Source organism: Penicillium verhagenii (assembly GCF_028828195.1).
Source record: "Penicillium verhagenii strain IBT 33310 chromosome Unknown utg000004l_segment0_segment0, whole genome shotgun sequence".
Classification (NCBI taxonomy): domain Eukaryota; kingdom Fungi; phylum Ascomycota; class Eurotiomycetes; order Eurotiales; family Aspergillaceae; genus Penicillium; species Penicillium verhagenii.
The window spans coordinates 1,308,575-1,332,377 of NW_026643168.1; the positions used below are offsets into that span (position 1 = coordinate 1,308,575).

General features: G+C 48.1%; 11 protein-coding genes across 11 annotated transcripts; 4 read left to right on the forward strand and 7 right to left on the reverse strand.

The window, feature by feature from the left end:
- Nucleotides 1-1,347: 1,347 nt before the first annotated feature.
- On the reverse strand, nucleotides 1,348-3,191 carry N7466_003416 (glycoside hydrolase family 127 protein; the record flags this gene model as incomplete). Its single annotated transcript, XM_057162813.1, has 4 exons — nucleotides 1,348-1,593; nucleotides 1,659-2,084; nucleotides 2,142-2,826; nucleotides 2,893-3,191. 4 exons carry the CDS (start codon nucleotides 3,189-3,191, stop codon nucleotides 1,348-1,350), a joined length of 1,656 nt encoding a protein of 551 aa, XP_057023928.1.
- A 640-nt stretch (nucleotides 3,192-3,831) lies between these two features.
- On the forward strand, nucleotides 3,832-5,860 carry N7466_003417 (uncharacterized protein; the record flags this gene model as incomplete). The annotated part of the gene is made up of 8 exons (XM_057162814.1): nucleotides 3,832-3,869; nucleotides 3,962-4,125; nucleotides 4,201-4,294; nucleotides 4,366-4,422; nucleotides 4,478-4,964; nucleotides 5,019-5,390; nucleotides 5,456-5,584; nucleotides 5,636-5,860. The coding sequence occupies 8 exons, from the start codon at nucleotides 3,832-3,834 to the stop codon at nucleotides 5,858-5,860; spliced, it is 1,566 nt and encodes a 521-aa protein (XP_057023929.1).
- A 458-nt stretch (nucleotides 5,861-6,318) lies between these two features.
- On the reverse strand, nucleotides 6,319-8,577 carry N7466_003418 (RING finger and CHY zinc finger domain-containing protein; the record flags this gene model as incomplete). The annotated part of the gene is made up of 3 exons (XM_057162815.1): nucleotides 6,319-6,898; nucleotides 6,947-7,311; nucleotides 7,366-8,577. The coding sequence occupies 3 exons, from the start codon at nucleotides 8,575-8,577 to the stop codon at nucleotides 6,319-6,321; spliced, it is 2,157 nt and encodes a 718-aa protein (XP_057023930.1).
- A 794-nt stretch (nucleotides 8,578-9,371) lies between these two features.
- Nucleotides 9,372-9,839, reverse strand: N7466_003419 (uncharacterized protein; the record flags this gene model as incomplete). The annotated part of the gene is made up of 2 exons (XM_057162816.1): nucleotides 9,372-9,486; nucleotides 9,547-9,839. 2 exons carry the CDS (start codon nucleotides 9,837-9,839, stop codon nucleotides 9,372-9,374), a joined length of 408 nt encoding a protein of 135 aa, XP_057023931.1.
- A 1,050-nt stretch (nucleotides 9,840-10,889) lies between these two features.
- On the forward strand, nucleotides 10,890-13,997 carry N7466_003420 (DUF2293 domain-containing protein; the record flags this gene model as incomplete). The annotated part of the gene is made up of 5 exons (XM_057162817.1): nucleotides 10,890-11,024; nucleotides 11,089-11,208; nucleotides 11,274-11,564; nucleotides 11,632-13,775; nucleotides 13,871-13,997. The coding sequence occupies 5 exons, from the start codon at nucleotides 10,890-10,892 to the stop codon at nucleotides 13,995-13,997; spliced, it is 2,817 nt and encodes a 938-aa protein (XP_057023932.1).
- A 448-nt stretch (nucleotides 13,998-14,445) lies between these two features.
- N7466_003421 (copper metallochaperone ATX1) lies at nucleotides 14,446-14,763 on the reverse strand (the record flags this gene model as incomplete). Its single annotated transcript, XM_057162818.1, has 2 exons — nucleotides 14,446-14,597; nucleotides 14,676-14,763. The coding sequence occupies 2 exons, from the start codon at nucleotides 14,761-14,763 to the stop codon at nucleotides 14,446-14,448; spliced, it is 240 nt and encodes a 79-aa protein (XP_057023933.1).
- Nucleotides 14,764-15,224: 461 nt separating this feature from the next.
- N7466_003422 (uncharacterized protein) lies at nucleotides 15,225-18,251 on the reverse strand (the record flags this gene model as incomplete). The annotated part of the gene is made up of 3 exons (XM_057162819.1): nucleotides 15,225-16,185; nucleotides 16,242-16,917; nucleotides 16,973-18,251. The coding sequence occupies 3 exons, from the start codon at nucleotides 18,249-18,251 to the stop codon at nucleotides 15,225-15,227; spliced, it is 2,916 nt and encodes a 971-aa protein (XP_057023934.1).
- Nucleotides 18,252-18,528: 277 nt separating this feature from the next.
- On the forward strand, nucleotides 18,529-19,376 carry N7466_003423 (kinetochore Spc25 family protein; the record flags this gene model as incomplete). The annotated part of the gene is made up of 2 exons (XM_057162820.1): nucleotides 18,529-18,760; nucleotides 18,832-19,376. 2 exons carry the CDS (start codon nucleotides 18,529-18,531, stop codon nucleotides 19,374-19,376), a joined length of 777 nt encoding a protein of 258 aa, XP_057023935.1.
- A 125-nt stretch (nucleotides 19,377-19,501) lies between these two features.
- Nucleotides 19,502-20,797, reverse strand: N7466_003424 (SKI complex subunit WD repeat protein SKI8; the record flags this gene model as incomplete). The annotated part of the gene is made up of 7 exons (XM_057162821.1): nucleotides 19,502-19,685; nucleotides 19,748-19,934; nucleotides 19,997-20,090; nucleotides 20,143-20,309; nucleotides 20,372-20,632; nucleotides 20,707-20,743; nucleotides 20,795-20,797. 7 exons carry the CDS (start codon nucleotides 20,795-20,797, stop codon nucleotides 19,502-19,504), a joined length of 933 nt encoding a protein of 310 aa, XP_057023936.1.
- A 477-nt stretch (nucleotides 20,798-21,274) lies between these two features.
- On the reverse strand, nucleotides 21,275-21,751 carry N7466_003425 (mitochondrial 54S ribosomal protein bL32m; the record flags this gene model as incomplete). Its single annotated transcript, XM_057162822.1, has 2 exons — nucleotides 21,275-21,318; nucleotides 21,466-21,751. 2 exons carry the CDS (start codon nucleotides 21,749-21,751, stop codon nucleotides 21,275-21,277), a joined length of 330 nt encoding a protein of 109 aa, XP_057023937.1.
- A 278-nt stretch (nucleotides 21,752-22,029) lies between these two features.
- aspD (septin aspD) lies at nucleotides 22,030-23,451 on the forward strand (the record flags this gene model as incomplete). The annotated part of the gene is made up of 6 exons (XM_057162823.1): nucleotides 22,030-22,190; nucleotides 22,257-22,385; nucleotides 22,456-22,537; nucleotides 22,608-22,745; nucleotides 22,827-23,040; nucleotides 23,113-23,451. Exons 1-6 carry the CDS (start codon nucleotides 22,052-22,054, stop codon nucleotides 23,449-23,451), a joined length of 1,041 nt encoding a protein of 346 aa, XP_057023938.1. The 5' UTR covers nucleotides 22,030-22,051.
- Nucleotides 23,452-23,803: the final 352 nt, after the last annotated feature.

The following is a 23,803-nucleotide window of genomic DNA, read 5'->3' on the forward strand; positions in this document are numbered from 1 at the left end:
ACGGGGCCGTGGGATCAGACACGTGGGAACGGGCGTAAAAATGGGGTTTGAGGGGTAAAATCAAAGGAAATGCTTTCAAATGCCAGCAAGGCTTCAAAATATGCAATTGGAAATGAACAAATTCAAAGATTTCACAGGGATTACCCATCCGCAAGAGCGGCACAACTGGATGTGACGAAGCTCGGCGGAGAAGCTGCAACGCCCGATAACACGCTAGCCGTTTTGGGAAAGACGTGTGATAAAGGGCCTGTGCACGTGATTTATCTGCTACACAGGCATCAAGGCCAACACTTGGGACATTTCGCCTCATTGACATTTATTGACTCGTAGAGGATTTTACATGTTACCAAATGACTGAATCATAGATGAGTGATGAGTTAAGTGTAAAATTTCTTCTAGAGCCACCAAAACATTCAAAACCTCAAACACAATAGTTATTTGGAACACGCTTATAAATCGCATGCAGACCCCGCTGTAACTACATATCCAATCTTACTATGCATTCATGACAGTAGCAGGACTACTATTTACTCGATAGTCTAACCCCAGACCGATTGCTCTGAAATAAAACATTACCAGATCTCTTTGCTTATCATTGACCGCTTCAAGAAATTCCTTTAAGCCCTTCCTCGCCTCAAAGCAAAGCAAAAGGCGGAATGCCTACTACATAATAATGCCAGGGCTTGGCACTGCCCCTCAAGCATCTAGTGCTTCATTAGTCTTAGCTCTCAATTTACTGCTGTCACTCATGGTTGTATCTCCGGGTAACAGGGGTGGGAATAGCGGCTGGGGCTCGCCGAGACCCTGGACTTTTTTTTTCTTTTTTTTTTCTTAGCGCTCCGTATAGAATGGGTCATCTTAACCGACGAATTTACTAATATCCACAACATTGAAGTATACTAGTACATATCACAAATTTTCTGGACAAAAATTCGATGATCAATGTGAACTAGCGAAATTTATCAATCTTCTGCTAATACTCACTGACATAGAACCAGAGGTACTATTAGTACCGAGATCTTGTGGATTCAGAAGATCTTCAACGTATGTGCATTGGATAATACTATACAGCTCTCAAACCAACCCTCATTTGCCCTTTCCCTCCTCGATTGGCTCGTAGATAGTATGGAATAAAACACAGATCCCTTCGCTCTGCGATGACTTCCGTTCGAGGTTGAACTGCAATTTGTCTGCTCCAATCTGACGTATCTAACTCACCCGCAAACCCATTCACCGCAACAATAGCAATATAAGGGTCTGGCTGAGATCGAAACTCTTCTAGCAAAGATACACTAGGATCAAATAAGGTTCTCTGCGCTCCTTGCATTAGCCCTTTTCTCCGCATAGCTACACGTGGATAGCCTGTCTTACCTTGAAATGATTTGATTCCCATGGGTGATCAACGTCTTCGACACAATAAACAATCGGTCCCCGCCTGACGTATACAACGGGTTGCAACGTGAGAGGATTAGGTCGAATTACTTGAGGTTGCATGGGACACGAAAGGCGAAACTGTGTGTTTTCTCGAAGCCATTCGGTGCTCAGAACCAGGTATCCGTTCTGAACATCTTGGTTCTCTGGGGAGGGTGTAATCTGGTTTTCGAAATTAGTTTCCCTCCAAAAAAAAACAGGTATATGAAGATTGTAAAATTTCTTACTTCCCAAGATGCTGCCCACCCAGGAATCCGTAATCGTAATTCTAGGTCAACTGGTGACCCAGTCGTTTGGATATCAAATTCAACGTCCCCATTCCATGGCCAGTCTGTTTTCTGTGTGATTGTCACGGCGGAAGAGGAGGTTTTGAGATTCAGCGTCGCCGAAGAGTACAGATGCACATTGACAACAGCACTCTGATCCCTGACCTTGTGACTCCAGAGATACCCACCAAGGAAGCCCAGTGTTCGCGTGACATTGGGTGGACAACAAGCACACTCGAACCACTCATGGCGCTGTGAGATATCCTGATCTGAAGAAGCCAGTTGATTCACATAAGTAAAAGCTTTCCCGTCCAAGCTCATGCCTGTCAAAACTGCATTATAGAGACAAAGCTCCATAATATCCGCGTAGTGGCTATCTAGTTCGATCTGGAATCGTTAGCAATCACCAATTCGCATGAAGTTGTCGAGGGAGTATAATAATACCTGCAGTAGCCTCTCAGCAAGCATCATGACTCCTATCGCTGCACATGTTTCGGCATAACATCCTCCTTCATCAGTACCTTGGGGTAGGAAGTAGTCGATCCCAAATCCTTCCCACTTTTTCATAGCCCCAATGCCTCCAGTCACATATGACTTCTTTTCAACCATATTGTACCATAGTCGATGCAAGGCTGGTAGAAACTTTTCCCCGACTTCACTGGTTGGTTGGCAAATTCGAACTAAATCTGCCACCGCTGTCAGAAGGTACATGGCACGAACAGAATGGCCTTCAATTGTCTTCTGGTCAACAATTGGAACATGAGCTTGTTGATACCAGTAACTTCTGGCAGCAGGGAAATACATCGGTAAATCATGCTCGCTTTCTCCACGAGCCTTTGCTTCAATGTCATAGTAATGGCGTTCTTCTTTTCCACCCTTCGGATTTCCTCTCTCCTCAATAAAGAATTGAGCTAGCTGCAGATGCTTTGGGTTTCTCGATATTTTGTACAAGCGCAAAAGAGCCAACTCAATCTCTGGGTGGCCGGGGTAGCCGGGAATCTGGTCTTCTTGAGCACCAAATGTAGCAGCTAGAAGATCCACATACTTTAGAATTGGGGAAAGCATTTCATCATTCTTGTAATGAAGGTGGTGGGCGAGGGATGCTTCAATAAGATGGCCTGCATTATACCTAATGTAAAGGTGATTGTTAGTCTTTGGCCAACAAACAAAGATAGGGCTTCCAGGAGAATATTACAGTTCATGCATGTCGCGCAAATTAGTGAAGCGCTTCCCTGGTTCCACCACAGAATAATGAATGTTCAGATAGCCATCTGGCTTCTGAGCTCCTCGGATCATTTCTACCAACTCTTTCACAGCCGCATCGATCTCCGTATCAAACTGATCCATAAGCAAGTAGCAAGCACCTTCAATCCACTTGGCCACATCGGAATCCCAGAATTGGTGATTGGGAATCGGATACACCGTAGGAGGAATAGAGTAGCTAGGATGCCACTTCAATTTGAACGCCTCATATCGACCGGTTTCCTTGAGCATGTGAAGCTGATGCCTCAATGTCTGAGTGCGAACCACTTCACGGCGACGAGCCCAAAATGAATTCGGTGCAAATTCCGTTGCAATAAAGCTCTCTTGCGGATAATCCATGGTCACTATGAGCCTTCCAGATTGTGAGATAAAAAGAAGAAGAGAAAGAAAGAAAAGCTTGCCCTCCACTTCCCAGATAGCCCGTTCCTTATACGTGCCTCGGATCGGGGAACAACCCCCTCGTCGGAATAGAAGATCGGAGTTTGAGCGAGCCCGTTCCACCCCACCCGTTTTCACGGTGAAGTGAGAAACCCGTGATGGATCTCCGCCGGTACATGGAGTATACTCCGAGCGGGATGTCCGTATGGCAAGACTCCGGTGGAGTTCCGGCGGGGCGTTCTCTGCCGAACACCAAAGCCGGGGTAGATAGAAGCTTATCCAATGACTCTTCAAACCCCACATTCGAAACCCGCTTAAGCTCTGAAGTTCTGGGGATCCCGCATGCACTCCAGACTAAACATCTGACCTCGATGTGGGGTCCCGAAGCTCCGGCTTTGCATTGTGTATATATACCACCTGGGAAGATCATCCCAAATGCTGTGGATTTTGCCCCGTTCTCAACTTCTGGAACTTGATCACGCGTCCTTTCAAAATGGGCATCGTAGAGAAGTTTCTTCCTAAAGATGACCGGTAAGAGCTTTGTGATTTGCTGCACATGTGTGTATGTTTGTTTTTTCCTTCCTTGGACGGTAACTCAACTAGGTCTTTTCATGCTTGTCCAGCTTCGCGGCATTGCTACTATATGGCATGGTGTTTTCGACCTGTTTCAATGGGTATGATGCTGGAATCATGACAGTCATTTTGGCCGATGATCAGTTCATCAGCTACTATGGGATCAACGCTGCGAAATCCGGTCTGGTGGCTACGATTCCTTGGGCCATGACAGGTCAGTTTCTCTATTAGCGATAGCCAACCTACTCAAACGATTTATAATGGTGTCTAACATTTCTGATGTGTATAGCTGTGGCTCAAATATACCTAGGAGGTACACTTGCTGCATGGCTAGGACGCCTGTGGGCTTTGCGGATTTCCATCTGCATCATGATCATTGGAGTGTATGCCACCTATCTCAAAAATAAAAGAAAAGGAAGTGAAATAAAAGAACCACTCGAGGCTGACTCTATAGAATCATCGAGGTCGTTCCAAATACCTTCGGCGTTTTGATCTTGGGTCGACTTTTAACGTGAGCTCTTCAGATCTCAATATCGATTTTTATGTTTACAAACTAATTGTGTTAGTGGTCTGGGATTTGGCTGTGTTTATATCGCAAGCAATCTCTATGTTGCAGAATGCGCGCCCACCAAGCTCAGAGGCAGTTTCGTCGGCACCGTCTCCCAGTTTGGCTACCAACTGGGTACTCTCATTGCCTTCTGGGCTGGCTATGGGATGTCCTTCCACAAGCACCCTTACAACATCGCATGGCGTGTGTCAAATATTGTTCAAATTCCTATCGGAATAGCCTTTATCTTTGTCTCATTCTTTTACCCTGAAAGCCCACGGTTTATGTTGGAACGGTACCCTGAGACACCTGAGCGAGCTATGAAGGTTCTAGCCCGGCTCAGATCAGGCGCTCCCACGGATGAGCGAATTCGTGCCGAGTTCCATGAGCTCGTTGCCTCTCATGAGTTCCGTCAACGATATGATCCGGGATACATTGGTCTACTCAAAGACAAAAAGATGCGGAAACGTCTCGCATATGGCTTCTATGCAGCAAGTCTTCAGCAGGTATGTGGTTTCCATACTGTGAGTAGATAGAGCAGACACTGACGACATACCCAGGTTGGCGGTATTGCTGCACTCACCATGTATGCCACTCTCATTTATGAGAGTCTCGGATGGAACTCCGGTTCGCAGGCACTGGCTATCAACGGAATCCAATCTTGTCTTCAGCTGCTTATTGTGCTGGTGAATACTTTCACTGTAGATCGATTTGGTCGACGCAGTCTTTTGATGGCCGGTTTCGCTATCCAGACAGTGGCTCTGTTGATCATGGCTTCTCTCTGCACCGCATTCCCTACCAATGGAAACAGATCCGCCGCCATTGCGGAGGTCGCTATGTTGTTCATTGTTGGTTTGACCTATTGCTGGTCCAATGGTCCCATTGCACCCGCCATCGTTTCGGAGATCTTCCCTCAACATGTTCGAGACAAGGTGAGTTTAAAACATAACCCGACAAAGAAAAAGGGTGCAGATGCTGATTCCATTCTTCGTAAAAGGGGTTCGGCTTGTCAATGCTCGGCCAGACATGCTGGCTTATCTTACTAACGCAATCATGGCCTTCCTTCAATGATAAAGTCGGAGGGAAGAGCTATTGGCTGCTATTTGTTCTTAATATGCTTGCCGGGGTAGGTTGTTCTTTGCGTCTTATTTCGGTAACACTGCTGATTAGCTTCTAGCTTTCTGTCTTCTTTATTCTCCCTGAGACCAAGGGAGTCTCCCTGGAGCGCATGGAAAAAATATTCGGAGGGGTGGATTATGTCGAGGCAGGCGAGTGTGAAGGGGGATCGGAGAAGATCGAAGCTCGTGCGCTGGGAACTGAGAATATTAATGAGAAGGCCCCTACCACTCATATAGAGGGTACCCCCGCCGTTGTGTCAGGACCGGAAAGATCCCTGGCCTAATCTATAGTCTTGACGAGTTTAATGTCGCAGGGAATGGGTTAAAAATGATAGTTTGGAATTTGTCATGATTGCTCTCGTCTAGTCGTGATGCCAATGCGAGTACTAAATTGAAAATATGCATACGCCACGTCAATGCAAACAGGCTTTTAAATCATTAAACCAACCGAAAAATCCATGCAATATTCATCTTGACGGTCGCCTGGTCAGCCCAAGACCAGCAGTCAATGTATCATCCAAAAAAGCCTGACCCACGGTGCTGATGACCGGTAGGTATGATTATTTTCACGTCCCCAAGAAATTGGGATTTGGTGACAAGTATTTTAGCATGGGTGTGGTATGTGAAGTACCAATGGGCCATTTATGGGCCAAAAAAAAAAGAAAATGAAAAGAACGGCCAAGCTGCCCAATCTTAGATGTGTGATGATGTGAAGTACCGCTTGATGGCTTGATCGAAGAAATTATCGGTGACCGAAAATGTCCATATACTCATCATCTTCCTCCTCCTCGTCATCCTCCTCTTCATCCTCCTCACCATCTGATGCCGAACCGTCCGAGGATTCTGCCTCATCCTCTTCATCGATTCCTGAGGGGCCCTCGGCTGATGTATCGCCGGCGAGGAATCCATAGCGATCTCGAAGCTTCTTGCTAAGATAATTGAAAGCACCATAATCTGTCTCATTGTCTGTTCGCGATGGTCCTCCAAAGAAGGGCGAAGATGAAGGTTTCTCGGATTCTCGTTCCCGGGGGAGGCCAAAATAGTTACTGACAACCGGGGAAACCGCACGGCCGTGGGTCATATTGTAGGAAACAAAGCGCTGCTCGAGTCCAATGGGTGTTGGTACACTGAGTCGTGACTCAGATACTGGGTTCGTGTTGAGGTGAAGTGCTCTCAATGACGTTGTCGGCTCCTCACTTGCATTCAAGGATGATGATCGTGTCCGCGGTGGCGGGGTGGATTCACTGACACCCTCGTCCGCAAGTACCGCAGATACGTCTCCATGCAGTAATCGTATCTGCGCTGTGTTGTAAGACTCGCACCTGTATTCATCAGCTTTGATTCTATCATATTTGACTCTCAAAACTCACAAATCACATTTCAAACCAAGCCAGTGGTATTGAACGACTGATTTCGCGCTGCAATCGTTACAATAAATGAGACCTTTGGTGTCCTTGAACTCGTCAGGCATGGGCTGGCTCTCGATTGTGCGATCCAGATTTCTGAACGTCGATTCCATGTTGGTGATAGTCTTGTTACAGATTGGACAGCGAAAAGAGCTTTTCGAGTATTCTCCTAGGCATTTATGATGAATGCTATGGCCACATCGCATCACTACCACTGTTTCTGGGGAGGTGAACATATAGTCGCCACAGATGGGGCAATCACATTGGGTCGATCTTTCAATACACCGATGTGTGTCCTCGATCGAAATGGGCAGACAGACGCAGCAAGTCTACAGAAGAGTGAGTATTACAGTTAAGGCATGTCGGAGGAGGATCCAGCTTACCTTGCAGTGGAAGAAGTCCTTCCCAAGCCCCTGGCCAATCCGACATATACCACAATCATTGCAGTGATAGATACTTTTCTCACAATCGTTGTCCCAGAGTTTGCAAATATCACAATAATATTGCGCACTCTGTTCACCACACTGCCTACAGTGCTGGTCCGCAGGCTGAGGATGGCCACACAGCATACACAGCATATTTTGCGTATCTCGGCGAACCAAAGGATGGTCTTCAACCTCGTCATGGCAGAAACGGCAAGTATACCATTTCTTACAAGTGAAGCACTGGAGTTTAACATTCCGAATATAGTGCTGGCAACCTAATGGCACCCCGTCCAACTCTTCCGTATCTGGGTCCTCGTCGCCTGTCTCTACCACAGGTGATTCAGGCTCAGCTCTCGGTGCATATGTAGGCTGCAGATCTTCGGCCGTAAGATTGAACTGGCTTTCATATTGGGGATTGGACGCAGCGAGTGTCGGACTCGCCGGGCTCGAGTCTGGTGATTTTATTCGGGGGGAAAGTGGGCTTGCTGGCGCATCCAGGCGAGGAGAATTAAATGTTGGAGAAGTTGGCGGTACTGGTCGAGAGGAGTTATAGCTCTCTGTCATGAGGCAATGCACCCTTCGTGCCTTTTCATTGTTATCGAGATCCAAATCGCGTATGGCATGGATTTTGTTCCTGAGCAATCCCATGCCATCATCCGCTGGTAATGAAACTTTCTCCTGCTCATCAGTATCAAAAGTCGGGCTTGGGCTTTGTTGAGTGTTGTCCCTTGTTTCTTGTCCAGGCCTCGGGTTGGTAGCGGGTGACCCGTTCGGTAAATCAGTCGGCTCGTCATTTTGGATAGACAAACGTTGATGATCCGTTGAATTGTTGAATAATGTGGTCCTGCTCGCTGCATGGGTTCGTTCTCCGGGTATGAGTTCGTCCGTCACAGGTCGAGTGGCCGACAGGTCTGCAGTGCGGCCATCCATGTCTTTCGGTAAGCTTGGAAAGAAAGGAGGGGTGGGCAAAGTCCCCGCATCTCCGGTATTGGATTCTGTTCCTCCGCGGTCGGAGTTTTGGTCAAGAAAGGTGGGTTCGTTGAGATTACTGGGTGAGGATGACTCTGTTGGTCCGCTTCGAGGAGATTCCGACTCCGGTGGAGCGTGGCGGGGAGGTGTGCGGGTAAGAAGTCCGAGGTCAGTCAGCAGCGAAGAGATGAAGCTGCTCATGAAGGGCTAGGGTCACATCTAGCAACATCCAAACAATATTTCTAATTGAATTAAAGCATACAATCATAAGATATAAAACCTTCAATGAACAAAGATTGAAGGTCATGTGGTTAGATGATGATTGGTGGTCTTGGCCACAGCACGGTTGGCATGTGATCGTGCTGAATCATCGTTCAATGTTGAATCAATCAATTAGACTGTACAACGACATCACACAGTTTAGTATGGACAAGAATATTAAGTACAAAAAAAAAACAATTTGCATAAAACATGGATGTCATTTATGATTCCACGGGTCTATGGATTCCAAACTTAAGAAATAAGCTATAGAATCAAGTTATATATATTATTTGTCGTTAAGATTGGCGACAGTCCAGAATGATATATCATGATATTTAGCTTTCGATCAATCCAGGCATGCAGCATAATTAGTTCCTATCCATAGTGGATGCGGAGACCCCGGGAGTGTTCATGCATCGCAATGAACAGAAAGGGGAGCTTCGAGAGCAACGTCATCGGCCCTGCTTTTTCCCTTGTCGGGGTGTCATGCCGGGTTCAAAGAACACTGACATTCGAGGCGTGGATTAACACATCCAAGCAAGTTCTGGTATGAACTTGAGTGGAAACCCTTACTCCTAAATTTCAGAAGAGTGGAGGGTTGAGAAGGTATCCATATTCCCATATTGGGAGAGTTGCTTTGGCGCCCCATTTGTGATTTATGCCCAAGGCGAGGTACGGGCGCCTGACGGAGGATCTTTGGTGCAGCGAATCGGAAATACAGTGGATCTATCTCCTCACTTCAGGCATGTCCCCAGACTCTCGTTTAGGCGTTCAAGTGTCAAATTATAATGCTCGTAAGCCTTTTTGCGGAACCGATCCTCTACCTTTCCGAGACCTAGAACCTTCAATCTGCAACCAAGTCAGAATCAAGCATATCCCGTTCTCCACCGCTATTATGGGGCCACCTACACGCGTGAGTCTCGGGCAATATGGGGTTGTTCCCAGTATCTCGCTAGCATCAAATTCTTCACAATTTTATGCTCTAGGCCCCGTACGTCGGCAGCTCGTTCCAAAAAGAGTAGGGTGTTGGCGATCTTAGAAGGGTCGAACTCGGAAGTGGGGGTGTGAGTCGAGCGAAAGGCATTTCGCATAGTAGATCGTAAGACATGCCGGGCAGGAGTAGAATATCGAATGGCTTTGAGAGCACCCCGATAGAGACTTCGGTATGCATGAAGTATGGGTTGATGGGAAGGGACCGTCATCGCTGATGTGGTGAAGAAGGAGTGGAAGAATCAAAGGACTTGAAAAAAAAAAAATATGCAAAATGAATAATACGTAGTATGTAGCAGGCAGCTATAAGTGTATTACCAATGTTTTCCATATAGCTGTCGCCGCTTTTATGAAGTTCAGAGAGAGCGCGCCCGGAGCTCCATGCGCGCAGGTCACGTGGTGATATGTGATATACCAAGAAGGGACTAGCCCCTGGGGTTATGCTCTAAGTCATGTACTAAGTAGTACATATCTCCTATAGACATAGTACTGCCTCGTACTCTATCATTCATATGCAATATAGGCGCCCAGTCCCAACCTGAAATATAGAGTACAAGTCCTTGGTTATTTAAGAGTCGATTTGTCATTTTAGAAATATTGAATGCCCTTACCGCTTACTTATAGCAGAGGAATGAATACCTTGAGGCTTGGTATACCATGGCGTACACCCCCCGCCATCTCTAAATTTATGTATTCTCTCTGGCAACAAGACCGCATATCTACTTCATATAAAGCAGCAAGAGGCGAGCACTAAAGTAGATGTATGCAGTGTACTGAAAAACAATACAGATAATAAGTACGGATACAGAGAGTATCAACAATCTAACTCGCGGAGCAAATCAATCTTGCTGCAGCCTCAGGCCCCACTTTCCCCAAAAGGAACAGGTGACTTTGGGCCGCAACACTTCTATGCCAATGTTCTCACTCCCTCACTTTCTTCAACTCTTTCCCCCGTTGGAAAAAAATTAGGGAGGGAAAAAAAGGGAATTTCCAGAATTTCGGGCAAACTTTACTTTACCGGTATGAGTTGGCTCCAATCAGTTTTTTGCATCCGAATTTCAATCAGATCCGATTGTGTACGGAGTCTCCACACCAAAAAAGTGGTGGTTTTTATATGAGCTGACCGCCCTACCTTGCGATAGTTCCATTCCTCCCTGCGATTTCCTCTCCCTCCGCGTCACCCCTCCGACCCGGAATCATGTGCTAGACCTCCTCAGCTGGTGTGGTGCTGAGTACCAACCGTTGGAGGTCAAACATAAAGAATGGCCCGAGTTGTGAGGAGAGCTGCCTCGGCTGCGGCCTGGCGCGCCCCCAGTCGGGCCATCGAGAGGAGAGCTCGAAAGCACAAAGTGATTATGGAGTCGGTGACCCAAGAGAAGAAAAAGTTACGAAGTGTTGTGGGTGTCCCTCTGGATATGTACGGTTTCGACACAGACGGAAGTGGCCTGACAATCTATATAGATCTGTTTTGAGGCGAAAGCACCCACGGGCTATACTTTCATACCCGCTGGAAATCCGCTTCTTACTACAGCTTGCAAGGAACGATGTCGGAAAGAAGGCTCTCAAATCTATGCGGTTTCGGTGAGAAGGACAATCATCTCTATAAGCTTGGACTTGCTTTTTAGGACGCTGCTCATTGATTCTAGACAACCCCTCATCAACACACCCACAACCTCTCTCAACATGTCCACCGCATAGGTTATCATTTCCCAAGCACGGTGGTCGCAGCAGTATGCTCGGAGCTCGGATTGTATCTCACCAATACAGGAAAGGCAGTCTCCCTCCACACCGTTGGCACTCTGAAGGATCGTCGCCCATCAGACTCTGATGTTTCCCAAGAGGTGATCAATACAGAAGCAAGGGACGCGATCAAGGATCTGTTTCCCAACGTCCCAGATAAAGATCTGTTTCAGATAATCAAGACATCATTTCAAAAGGTATGTTCAAATACAACCCCCGCTCGCCAGTTGTCAGATAGAGGATGCCTGACATCTACGATGTCAGGGTCAACGCAAAGTTGGTACAGCATCAGAATTACCTTTAGCTCGCCGAGCACAGTTGGCAGTAGTGGCCCATGTCCGCCACCTCTACACTGACTATGACCGACTTCTTAAACAGGGGTCATTCCAGGAGGCCAGATCTGCGGTCGAGCAACCCACTTTGGCCAAAGTTGTTGCATGGCGTGGTGATGATGAGAATGGCCAGACTCAGCTTGAAGATGTTTTCCGGGAGGTCATCGTAATATCGGATGATGAAGACAGTGAAACCGAGGAAGAATCGGCCACTACTGATACCCTGGACTACAGTGTGGAAATTTTGTCGAACACGCCCAGGACCCATGAGATTCAGACTCAACCCATAAGTGCAGATTCTGTACCCATACAGGATGCCACTCGGGAGCTTTCCGAAGAGGCGCCACCTGGTTTCCGAATTATCCCCAAAACTACTACTCAAAGCACCATCAATCGGCGAGGATTTAGTAGATACCAAGCCTGGAATCGTGCTTTGCATAGATACCGTGCTGAAGCTCAAGGCACCGAGCAAACTCGGCATGGTGATGTCTCTCCGGAACAGCAAAGTCCTCGATATGCGAAGCGACCTGCTGCCACCCAGGAAAGTTTGGAGCCCATACGGCGCCGAGAAATTTCTAACCTTCCTGTGGAACCCACTCCCAGACCCATCTCAGGCTCTCAGTATGCTGAACAACCAATTCAACGACTGCCTCCAGGCAGGACTCACGTAGGTACTGTGGACAGACGTGTTCTGTTAGAAGGGGAACGCCCATTCACTCAGCTCGGGACCATGGGAAGGCCTCCAGCACTAACCGCACAGAGACCACATGAGATACGCCTCACGGAAACAACCCCTCGCTGGAACGTTCATACCAATCACCCTCAAGGTAAACTTCAGTCTATTGTTGATCCAACGCGACTTGAAAGGGTTCCTATGCCATCAAACGACCGATTCAATGCCCCCGTATTTGTGGGTGGTCCCAGGGAGTTGCAACAAAGCAATGAAAGCCAATTTGGTCCAAGGACTGAACTCGCCATGCCCTTCCAGGCCCGACCGGGGGCAATCTCTCAGGATCAAGTTCTCCCTTCCATTGAAGCTCCTTGGCCCTTGGAAAAACGGCGAACGGAATTCCGTTTGGAGCACTTGACTAAAAGAATGTCGCTTCGGTCCGTAACCCCAGTTCAACCCCAAGGAGAGAATCATGGCAATGGATCTGGCCCAGGTAGCCCGGAAGATCAAAATTGCAAGCGGAGAAGATTGGCGTACTACGCTGGTCCTCACCCGGACTCCCGTCCTGATACTTGGAATGCAAGACCTACTGGAATCCCGGTTCCTGATGAACAGGGTCCAAGGGTCCAGTATCGCCGCGATGAACTCGGACCCGAGCATCGTGCACAGGACGTGCAATATCTGCGCCGGGACCACCCCCCTCCAGGTGAACAGCCTCTGCTTATAGGACATCAGCGTGAAAGACAAACTGGTCCTTTTATTCCGCAGGTCATCAGCTTGGATTCAAGACGGGATTTGGACCGCACACACCCCATGGATTCATTGGGGCATCTTCCTATGCACCCCTACCAGCCTTCTACTGGACAAAATGGCATGATGACAGCTGGCGATCGAACATTCAGAGCGACGCCAGATGTGTCTCGCCCTGAAGTTCGCTCGTACTATGGCGATCGTAGCCCCCGCATGGAGCATATCCGTCACTCAACCCTTCAGGAAGTGCGCCCCTCCATCTGGAACCCTCGTATTGATGGTGACCGTCCCGTGGCCCATAATGCTCCCCACGGAAAACATTACGCTGATGGCTTTGTTCGCTCGGTGGATGTTCGCGAGGCTCGCGAGCTTCGTCCGGTTGACTATTCCCTTGAGCGCCCAAGACTCCAATCTACTCGCGGGCCAGAAATCTCCATCCAACCAAGCAGGACCAGGATCCCTGACCAAGTGCATGCCAAGGATTTTGTTCAGCCTCGGGCCACTTCGGAGCAACGCCTCCCAAGTCCCCTAGTGATGCATAACTTTTACCACCAGACATCCAGCTATCTAGACACTGTTTCAGGGAATCGTCAGCCTCAAGGACGTGTACCCACTCCCCGGGAAAGACGGCCTGGCAGCGGACTAAGCACCACGCGGTAAGCCTTCTATATGGGACCGCAAACAATGGACTCGCGCGCATTCTTCTGGATATCTTTTTTCTTCCCTGATGTACACTAACATGGCTTTACAGACGCGTGCATGATCCCCGAACCTTTCAGATGGCGGAACAGAATCGCCCTGTCTATGTGCAACGAGTTGAATCGCAGCCGCCTCAGTATCCTATGTCAGATGGAAGGCCTGTGATCGTCGTGGATTGAAGAATCTTAATGAGGCGTTCTTTATCAGAGGTGTTCTCTTGTTTTGTTTTCTTTTTTTGTTGAGTCATGGAATTCCGGCGCTTGCATTCTGTTATCTTTTGGTCCTGTTTTCCATGATACCCATCTGCATGATCTTAGAACGCCTGCGTTCATGGGACTTTTAACAAATACTTCCCAACGTTTATGGTCTGGAATCAGACTTTTTTCTCCACCCAAGGTTACATACAAATTCATGTAAATCTACATCTAGCATTGAGTAGTTGTAAAGATGTCCCGGTGTTGGGATGCAAAAGGAATATTGCGCTTATTATGAGAAGCTCCCTGTCCTAGAATCAAACCACCAACATGATGTCGCCCAGGCCAAAACCGACTCAATGCTTGCTTGTAATATGATATAGCCTCTGTGCATGGTTTCAGGTCCAGATTAATCAATCACATGACAATCCATTTAAACACTCTTAGTCTCGCCATCCGCTTCGCCGCTGTTCACAGTCTTGCCCGTCTTCTTGATTGCGGCCAGCACGGTATCATAGGAAACAGTAGGCTCGGTGGAAACGGTTGCCGTCTGGGTTTCGAGGCTGACGTCGAAGGATTTGACACCTGTATTGGAAGATTAGCTTCTAGCTTTATTCCGGACACTTGGAAAGTGGAAGAGAGATTATTGAGGTGCTAAAGTACCTTCAAGTCTCTTGAGAATGCGCTCGACGGCACCGGAGCAGCCGCCGCAGCTCATGGACACATTAAACTTGTACTGGTGGTCGGACATGATTGAAGATAAAAGATCGGAGATTAGGAGCGGGGAGTGCGGGGGACTGAGATTCGGCAGCGGAAAAAAAAAATAAAGAGATGTGTGGATCGGAGAAAGTTGGAGTTTAGAGATTCAGATCCAAATGATGAATATGTAGGAATAAATACGAATCATAAATTGGAAATGAAATATAAAAGAAAAACGGAGAGGTTCGGGGATGGAAAATGTATTTATAATCCACATAGTTTTGCTGCGTGATCCATCCCTTCCATTGAGCCATTTGTGCTATTGGGGTTGGCCTGTTTCAGGTGGACTTTCAGCCTGCACATGTGTAATATAAGCACAGAGTATTCACCAGCATTATCTTACATAGTAGGTCTTATATTAGAATATGGTATATGAATAGTATTCCCGAAATTGTTTGATCTTATATTTTGTTTTTTTATGATATTGTTGATATATTGATGGGCTTCGATACCCTAGAAACCTCCCTTCCTCTTCTTCTTAACCTTGAGGCTCTTTCTCACTTCCCGTGTCCCAAATAGTCCTCGTTCGATCTGGCTCATGGGGAAATCCCCGATCGAGGGCTGACTGCTTGCCAATGGTAAGCGTTGATCAGGCTGACTACCCCAGGTTCGAATGGAAGGGGCGCTGGGTGTGGGTGGGAGGGGTGATGCGGTGATAGTGGGGGTTTGCTGCGACAGTTGTGACGATAACTGTGATAACTGTGATCGCTGTAATCGCTTCTTACGACGTCGGGATAGTTCCTGAGCCTCCTCGGCCGAAGAGACTTTTCGCCATTTGTAGGCCGAGGGATCAGTCCCCACCTCCCATTGGGACAGCATGTTGGTGATATTTCGAGGCAAGGGACGAGGGGGTTTTTTGAAAGTAGTGAATGCAGAGAGACTACTGTAGGCTGCTGTAGATGATCTCTCCTCTTCTGGAGCTGGCTGGGAGCTTCCATCATAAAATGCTGTTATTTGGCTCGATGGAAGTTGTGAGGATGCTGGTCCTTTTGCTTCAGGCAAGGCAGAACCAGCTAAGGTAGCACTGGTGGACCCATCTGGCTGCGATGGTTCAACGACCTTGCGCTCTTTGGAAATTCGAATTAATCTTGCCAAGAGAATATCGAGGGCGATACCACGAATGATTCTCTCCTTCATCCGACGAGTTGGATTGGGTATGTCATGTGGGATGTTGGCGAGCCACAGTTCAACAAGTCGGTCATAAGTCTCCAAGAAATCCAGACTTGACTGTTTCTCTTGCGAAACCACTGGCATGCCTGGGAACATCTTGGAAAATTGCAGTGGCAGAATCATGAAAGGGTGATCAATTTCAGGATCTTGAGTCTCTTGAAGGACAGTTGACACGAGGCGCTTCAAGTCGTACGCATTTTGATCAATATCATTTGATACTGGTCGACCACCGGTAATCTCAAGCCTGGAAAAAGTTAGTCAATGATGGGCCCAGAGCAGCCTTTGTCTTAATAAACTCACATTGATTGACTGGTATGCCAGTTTTCAACACCGCCAATTATTTCGCTTTCTAGGTTTCCAATGATGTGATCAAAAGTCGGCCGAGACCGCTCTAATTCTGCTTGAGCAGCACAGCCAGCGATATCCTCCAAGGCAAGTTGATAGATGGGAGTCCAGTTCAAAGTCCATTCCAAGTCTTCGTAGGTAGATGTAAGATCGGTTGATTGTTCCATAACTCGGGGAGTCCTTGTAGACTCATCCCAGTCGTTCACCACGAAATCAACGTCAACTTCATGGCTTGGTATATTGAGATGGTGTTCACTCGCGCGAAGGATATGACGGTCCTTCAAGCCATTTTCAATTTCCATGCCTGTGTCCTGCTCTTCTTGCAAGCTCTGACGTAAGCCCTTAAAAAGTGTTTCATGTACGGCGAGTGATGAATCTATCCAGAAAAGCTTGATGAGACTCATATCCGGATTGTGAAGGGTTGTTCCAGGTGCAGGAGAATGATCGACTTCTTTGAACAACAAGGTCATGCAACGGAACCGTTTATTAAGAGAGTCCTTTAGTGCTGATTGCAGATGCAAGTAGAAAGCATCTGGACCAACGAATGGCTCCGTTTCAGGGTCATTAACCAAGGGACACGGGAATATTTGTAGAAGCTCCGTGACTCGGGAGTACAAGGCGAGATACAAATCTGTTTTGTGTTTGGGTCAGTATCGTAACAATGAGCAGAAGGCGTGTGGACATACTGTCTCTGATTAATAGATCACTGAGCATCAAAGTTGTGTCATTAGCATCTCGAAAATGACGCCTGACCAGGGATGATTCTAGAGGTAGCTTCTGGCCATCTTCATCTAGAGTTGCAGTTTTCAAATCAAAATGCAGCAGCCGATATGATGTGAGAATAAAGAACTGTGAAAGGTTTTGAATGTTCTTCTTCACGTCTATGACCCATTCCGGTTGACGACCCATCCTCAACTGGATGGCGCGGGATCGAACATTCTCTCCCTCTATCTGGAAAAGCATGACAGATTTTCGATTAGCAACCAATATTGTCGAGAAATCCACATATTGAATGGATCCCCAGCCATCGTCCTCAGATCCATCGGCATTCATTTGATCAGGTGTTGACAGCGAGCCTTTGTGGCAGAGTCGTGCAAAACCATCCGCTGTTCGTCGTTTACGACGGGTTTTTATTTCCCAAATGCTCCAGTTGCCCATGGTGTCAATGATAGCTAACTGTTTCTGGTACCAAGGGTTGAATGCTACATCAGCATGCGGGAAACCGCCAGTATCCGAGTTCGATATCTCGGTGACGGGGTTCGCGTCTAGGCGAGAGTTTCGTAAAGAAGAGGGGATCATCGCGGGGTCATCATGACGAAGTTGCATATGTCCTGGGTTGTGGTGATATAGAGGCCGAAAGACTGCGGTCGACTCTAGGAGGCGAGCAGCCATGTAAGTAGCTTGGTCGTCATCCTCGAAGGGTCGCGAAAAGCAAATTTGCTGGATCTGAGCTCCTTGTGTTGACCATTCGGTGGTTTCTTCATTACCAATGGATGGTACAAGTACTGTAGACTCCTCAAGTGGCAGCTCCACGGTATCCTCAACTACCACACGTAGTGAGATGACGTTCCTACACTCTCCAGTCACAGCCGCTGCGATTGGGATATGACTGGAACCCTCAATTCCAAGAACTGACGCAAATCCCAAATCCAGTAGCGTTGATATGGGTGAATCAGATAGCGGCAAATTGTGGGAGGAATCTTTGCGAATGGAGGACCAATGTACACCTAAATCCGGGTGTGCCTCTGGGATCGAATTCGGATTGGGTGGTCGGCCATACGGTCCGAATAGTTTGCTGCTGGGATTGTGTTTGGGCGATTCGATCACTGTCTTTGTCGCTCCTGTATACGAGATTGATGGGCCTGGGTTAAGCGTTCGAGAGAAGCTCCAGGATTCGGTCTCTGTGGAGTAGAAGATTTTCCCCAAGTGCCCATAGTGTAGAGCAGGGTCGAATTTATCACCCATCGGATCTTGCTGTGCTTCTTGCGAGATGCGCAAGACCCGGCCAGATCATGTCGAGGGTAGGGAAAACCAAGACCCAATTAAAGAGGATGGAGCTGCGTAAAGTCGCATGTCATATAGTGGAGTTTTTTTTTTTGGAAGGTCCCTTATCGATAAGAACTCCATTACTCCGTTGCGCCGCCAACCCAAAACATTGACCTCTCACATCTCTTTCCACGCGTTTTCGAGGCAATCCAATATTCATTCATCGCGTCAAACTTCATTGCCTCTACCACAAATCATGACGTCCGCATTTGATCCGTCGCTCTCAACGAGTGGCATGCGCCCTCCCCTGGCCTCGGCGGATGCGCCATCCATGGCCGACTCCTTGCCTAATATCAACTTTGGGTTTGAGGACCTGCGCAACCGCATGGCACAATTCACTGTGAAATTCGATGCGTTCATTGAACGAGGGCGCAAGCAAGTTCTAGAGGAGAGGAATCAGTTTCATATAAATCTCGCTGAATTACAAGGTAGGTTGATGTATACATCGCTTTTCAACCCCTCCATCCCCGCTCTCATTGCCTAACTTTTGAAACAATAGAGGACGAACGGATGCGACAGCGTGATATTGAGATTTTGAACCTCAAATCCCAAACTCATGAACAAACTCTTCAGAAAGAAGCGGCCGAGGCGGCTGAAATGCACGCTGCCATTTCCTCCATCACCATGCAACGCGACTCCCGGCTCGCAAAGCGGGACCGTCTCAAGCAACAAATTGCAGAGACTCGAAAGGCAATCAATCAAAGGCTAGAGGCACAGAAGAACCACGCAAAACAACTGGATGCGCAATCTCGGCTCAACAACCCAGAGTTAGAGTTCTGGCAGGATTACCTCTGTTTACGGATTGAAGGGGCAGGCCGTGAGGACCGGTTGAAATTTGTTTACAGTCACGTTGTAGAAAAGGACTGGGAATCGGAGGCCTGGTTTGAATTGGGAACCGCGAGTCGCGATTATGAGGTGTTTCATACCCGGCCCAAGGTCGATCGTGAGGCTCTGGAACGCGAGGTCGATCTTGTCAATGAGGACCGGGACTTTGGCGCTTTCCTCAAGCGAATGCGCAAGTTATTCGTGGAAACCATGAATTGAAGAAAGTTTATTGGGGTGTATATATCTTCTAAGACATGGAATTCATGAGTTTAATGCTAAAGTGTTACCATTTTCGCCAGAAATTATCAAATACGGGCCACCGGTACATGCAATGTTTTGCTTCTTCAACCTCCAGTAGCCTCGCGGTAGAAAGCAAGGTTTTGGCTTGCGCCGGCGGTCACAAAGGCTGCTGATCTTCCGTTACTGGGCAGCCACTTGGCGCTCCATAAGGCCTTTTCGGAGTAGGATTGGGTGGCAACACACAGTTTTGTGTCCATGGACCAGACCTTGGCCTTGCCATTGAACGAGCTGCGCAACAAGGTAAGCAATAGGCTCTGTTTGTTCAAGGGAGGGGGGTTTGTATGAATTACCTGCTGAGAAGGTACTCCCCAGTTGGGCTCCAGGAAAGGGACAATACCCAACCATCATGGCCTGAGAGGTTTCCAATCTGTTCCCCGGAGGATGTGTCATAAAGAAGAATCACATTGGAATCTCCAGCTGCGGCCAGAATCTTCCCTCCGGGAGAGAAAGACACTGATCGAACTGGCTTTACCAAGCCTGCAAATACTGTTAGCAAAGTCTTATAGAAGTCTGCGAGCCTATGGTACAGCATGACTTACCGGACAGAGAGAATGGCATCCGGCCTGTTTCGGTGCTAAAAATGTAGACAGCTCCATTTTCATGTCCACTGGCAATGAATCGGCCATCGAGAGACTAGAGCTGTTTAATAGATATGACATGTGATGAGAATTCTGTGGGGACTTACCAGGTCGATACAAGTGCCAAAGCTACCCTTGGTTTCATGGTCTCGAATTTGGGTCCCGTTGTCACCTAGATCCCATACTCCAATTCGGCCATCTTGAGAGACACCGGCCAGATACTGTCCGTCATCTGCCAATGCCACTGCCCATACTCTCACTTTGGCTAGGCTGGCTATTATTTGGTCAGCATGGTGTATTTAGACCTCTCATATCAATTGGAGATAAAGACGATACCTGAAGAAGCCTCGTCGTGAGACCAGTGGCCTTCTTGGCAAGACCAGACTTTTAGATCGCCTGCAAAGCCTGCACTGACGGCACGAGAGCCATTGCCATTGGTGACCACATGGTGGCAGCCCAGAGGGTGAGCTTCTTCAATTGACTGAACTAGCGGGAAGTCTGCCTCTGTGATGGAATGCACCTTGAGAGACGGCGCGCCCGATGCAGAAAGAACATGTTTATCCGTTACCGCCAGTGAGAATATGTCCACGGGGTGCGCTGAGTTGAGCGATTAGCTTCCCCGTTAAGTGTAGGCTGATAACCGTGGAATAAATCAAACGATGATCACTCACCATTGTCTGCGGAGCCCCACGTGAGGTATTGTCGTGACTGTTGCATGTTAGCCTAGAACTTGTATTCGATATGGGTTATGCTAAATACCATTCTTTGTTTGGGAGCAAAGAACGCAGTTTGGAGCTGGCGGTTCGCGGTTTAGGGGCGGCGGTTCGTGGTGTTGGAGGTTTGGCAAGGCGGTTCGCGAAATGACGTTCGTCCCAATTGCCCGCATTCCGCCTCGACCCCAGTTGACTTTCAACTGCTTTGTTTTTGGAGGTACATGATTTGCTCTTACTGTCTCTCGATGCTACTCTTTATTTGCTATGAGATACTTGATAATTGGGAATTTGTCGGAATTGATTGTCAATTGACTGGAGGTCATCGGGACCTTTGGAATAATACAAGTTTTCTTTGTCCCCCACGTAACCAGACGCCGGGTGCCATGCAGCAGATCGATTGTATCTGCAGATCTCCCAAAAAAAATCAAAGAAATAACTTCTAGAAATACACAAATCATTTTATCTTCGCAATTGAACGAGTCAAGTATACTCGATCACGCGATCATAATCCTCTATGATGGCCACTTTATGCGGTTTGAACGGGCTCAGACCTCCACGATTGCTGGATATCTATTCTCAAAGTTAGCTTCACAGTTCCACCTTGTTTTGCTTCCTGTCCCTTCTCCCTTTCTCTTGGAGACTCCATGCACATCAGCAGGATATGACATGGCGACTCCGGTGAGAAAAGATTCTCTTCCACCCACAGACACAACGTACCTTTCACGCAGGTGGGACACAGCAGATGGGCGCGCTTGATCTGACCGCAACCCGGGCACTTGTTGAGACTTTGAACATCCTTCAGAGCTTTTCCGGCCATTTGACGATGACGCTTCTTCATGTGTGAGGTCTTCTTCTTCGGGACGGCGCGGAGGACTGAGTCCCAGAGATCGGACAGTAGCGGCGGGATAGTGATGGAGATGGAAGGCAAGGCGATTGCGGCGGAGAGGAGTCCGAATCGTGGAAGCTGAGGAAGCGCCCTCGAGAGTGGAAGGGACAAGGCCATGGTGTGAATGGGGGTTGTGAACCGTGTGATATGTCAGGTATATATGGGGAAAGAGTGAGGTTCGTTCCTTCCTAAAAAGAATCCAATTCGGTTTGCGCGTAAATACGCTAGTCCCAAAGTGGTATAGTGTCCACCCCTGAGTTGTCGATAGGGAAAGAACAACTTAAGGGGCTTCAGGACCTTTGGATTGTTTCTTCTTGAGGTTGCTTTTGCTTTCGGGGAAATCTTGACATTCGTTCTCTTTAATATACCCCTCCCCTCTTGCAACTTTTCCATCTCCCCACACTTTCTCCCCTCATAATGGCTGCCGCTACCACCTCTGCCACGGGTCAACAGCCCACCGTCTTCCCCCACAGCCATGTCGGTTTCGATAGCATCACCTCCCAGATTGAGCGGAAGCTGTTGAAGCGTGGTTTCCAGTTCAATGTTATGTGTGTTGGTACGCGCAGAACCTTTATTTACTACCCAATGATTCATATAGGTCACTTCTAATACTCGTAAACAGGACAAACTGGTCTGGGCAAGTCCACACTGGTCAACACCATCTTCGCGTCCCACTTGATCGACTCCAAGGGTCGCCTCACTCCCAATGAGCCCGTGCGCTCCACCACCGAAATCCAGACCGTCTCGCATAGTACGTTACAAATCTTGGAGAGGAACCTTTTGAGCCCAAAGAGATTCGCAATGGCTCACGGATTCACTAGTCATTGAGGAGAACGGCGTGCGTCTCCGCCTAAACATCGTCGATACCCCCGGTTACGGAGACCAGGTGAACAACGACCGCTGGTACGAATACACAATATTTCCCCCCTCCTTGGATTAGTGATGTTCTCCCCTCCCGCTAACACGACATCAGCTGGGACCCCATTGTCAAGTACATCAAGGATCAGCACTCCGCATACCTTCGCAAGGAGCTCACAGCTCAGCGTGAGCGTTATATCCAAGATACTCGTATCCACTGCTGCTTGTTCTTCATCCAGCCTTCTGGTCACGCGTGAGCCTTTCCTGCAATCCGATACGAAGCTCCGGTCTTCAAGCTCGAACCCCCACCAGCTAACGTACAATGACCATCCAGTCTCAAGCCCATCGATATTGTTGTTCTGAAGAAGCTCTCCGACGTTGTCAATGTCGTCCCCGTTATCGCCAAGGCCGATTCTCTGACTCTTGAGGAGCGCTCAGCTTTCAAGGAGCGCATCAAGGAGGAGTTCGCCTTCCACAACTTGAAGATGTACCCCTACGACAACGGCGAGCTTGACGATGAGGAGCGCGCCATCAACGCTCAGATTAAGGTGAGGAATTTCTGGGGATATCCAAATGGTGTATATTGATTGGGACATTGGATATTAACCCCGAACTTGTAGGACATCATTCCCTTCTCGGTTGTCGGTAGTGAGAAGACCATCGTGGTCAACGGCAAGCAGGTTCGCGGACGTCAAAACCGCTGGGGAGTTATCAACGTCGAGGATGAGAACCACTGCGAGTTTGTCTACCTGCGCAACTTCCTCACCCGAACTCACCTCCAGGATCTGGTGGAAACCACCAGCCAAATCCACTACGAGACCTTCCGTGCCAAGCAACTGTTGGCCCTGAAGGAGAGCAGCGCCGCTGGTGGCCACACCGGTGGCAGCCGTCCCATCAGCCCCTCGGCAGACCGGGAGCTCAGCCGCAACTCGCAACGTGCGGCCATGAACGGATACTAATTCCGCCCATCAGATGGCGTTGTATTTGCCCATCTTTGGTGAACTGAGTGATGTGTAATGGTCACCTCTGGACAACATCGTTCTGAAAAATTACCTTTCCCCTTAGACGGGACTTTGCAGATATCCCCATTTTCCTTTGCGTCTCCTGTTTTCCTCCTCTCTCCTTCTCCCCATTTCGTGTGGATGAATTCCGGCTTTTTTTTCTTATTACCATTTGTATTGCAGGAGAAAGTCTTTTGGTATCCAGCGCTTGTGCTATCTGGTTTCCTCCATGTACTTAGTTTCCTTAATTATCCCTGACGAGAAACTCTTATCGGTTTGCATTATTTTTCTTCTTTTCTTTCAGGTCATC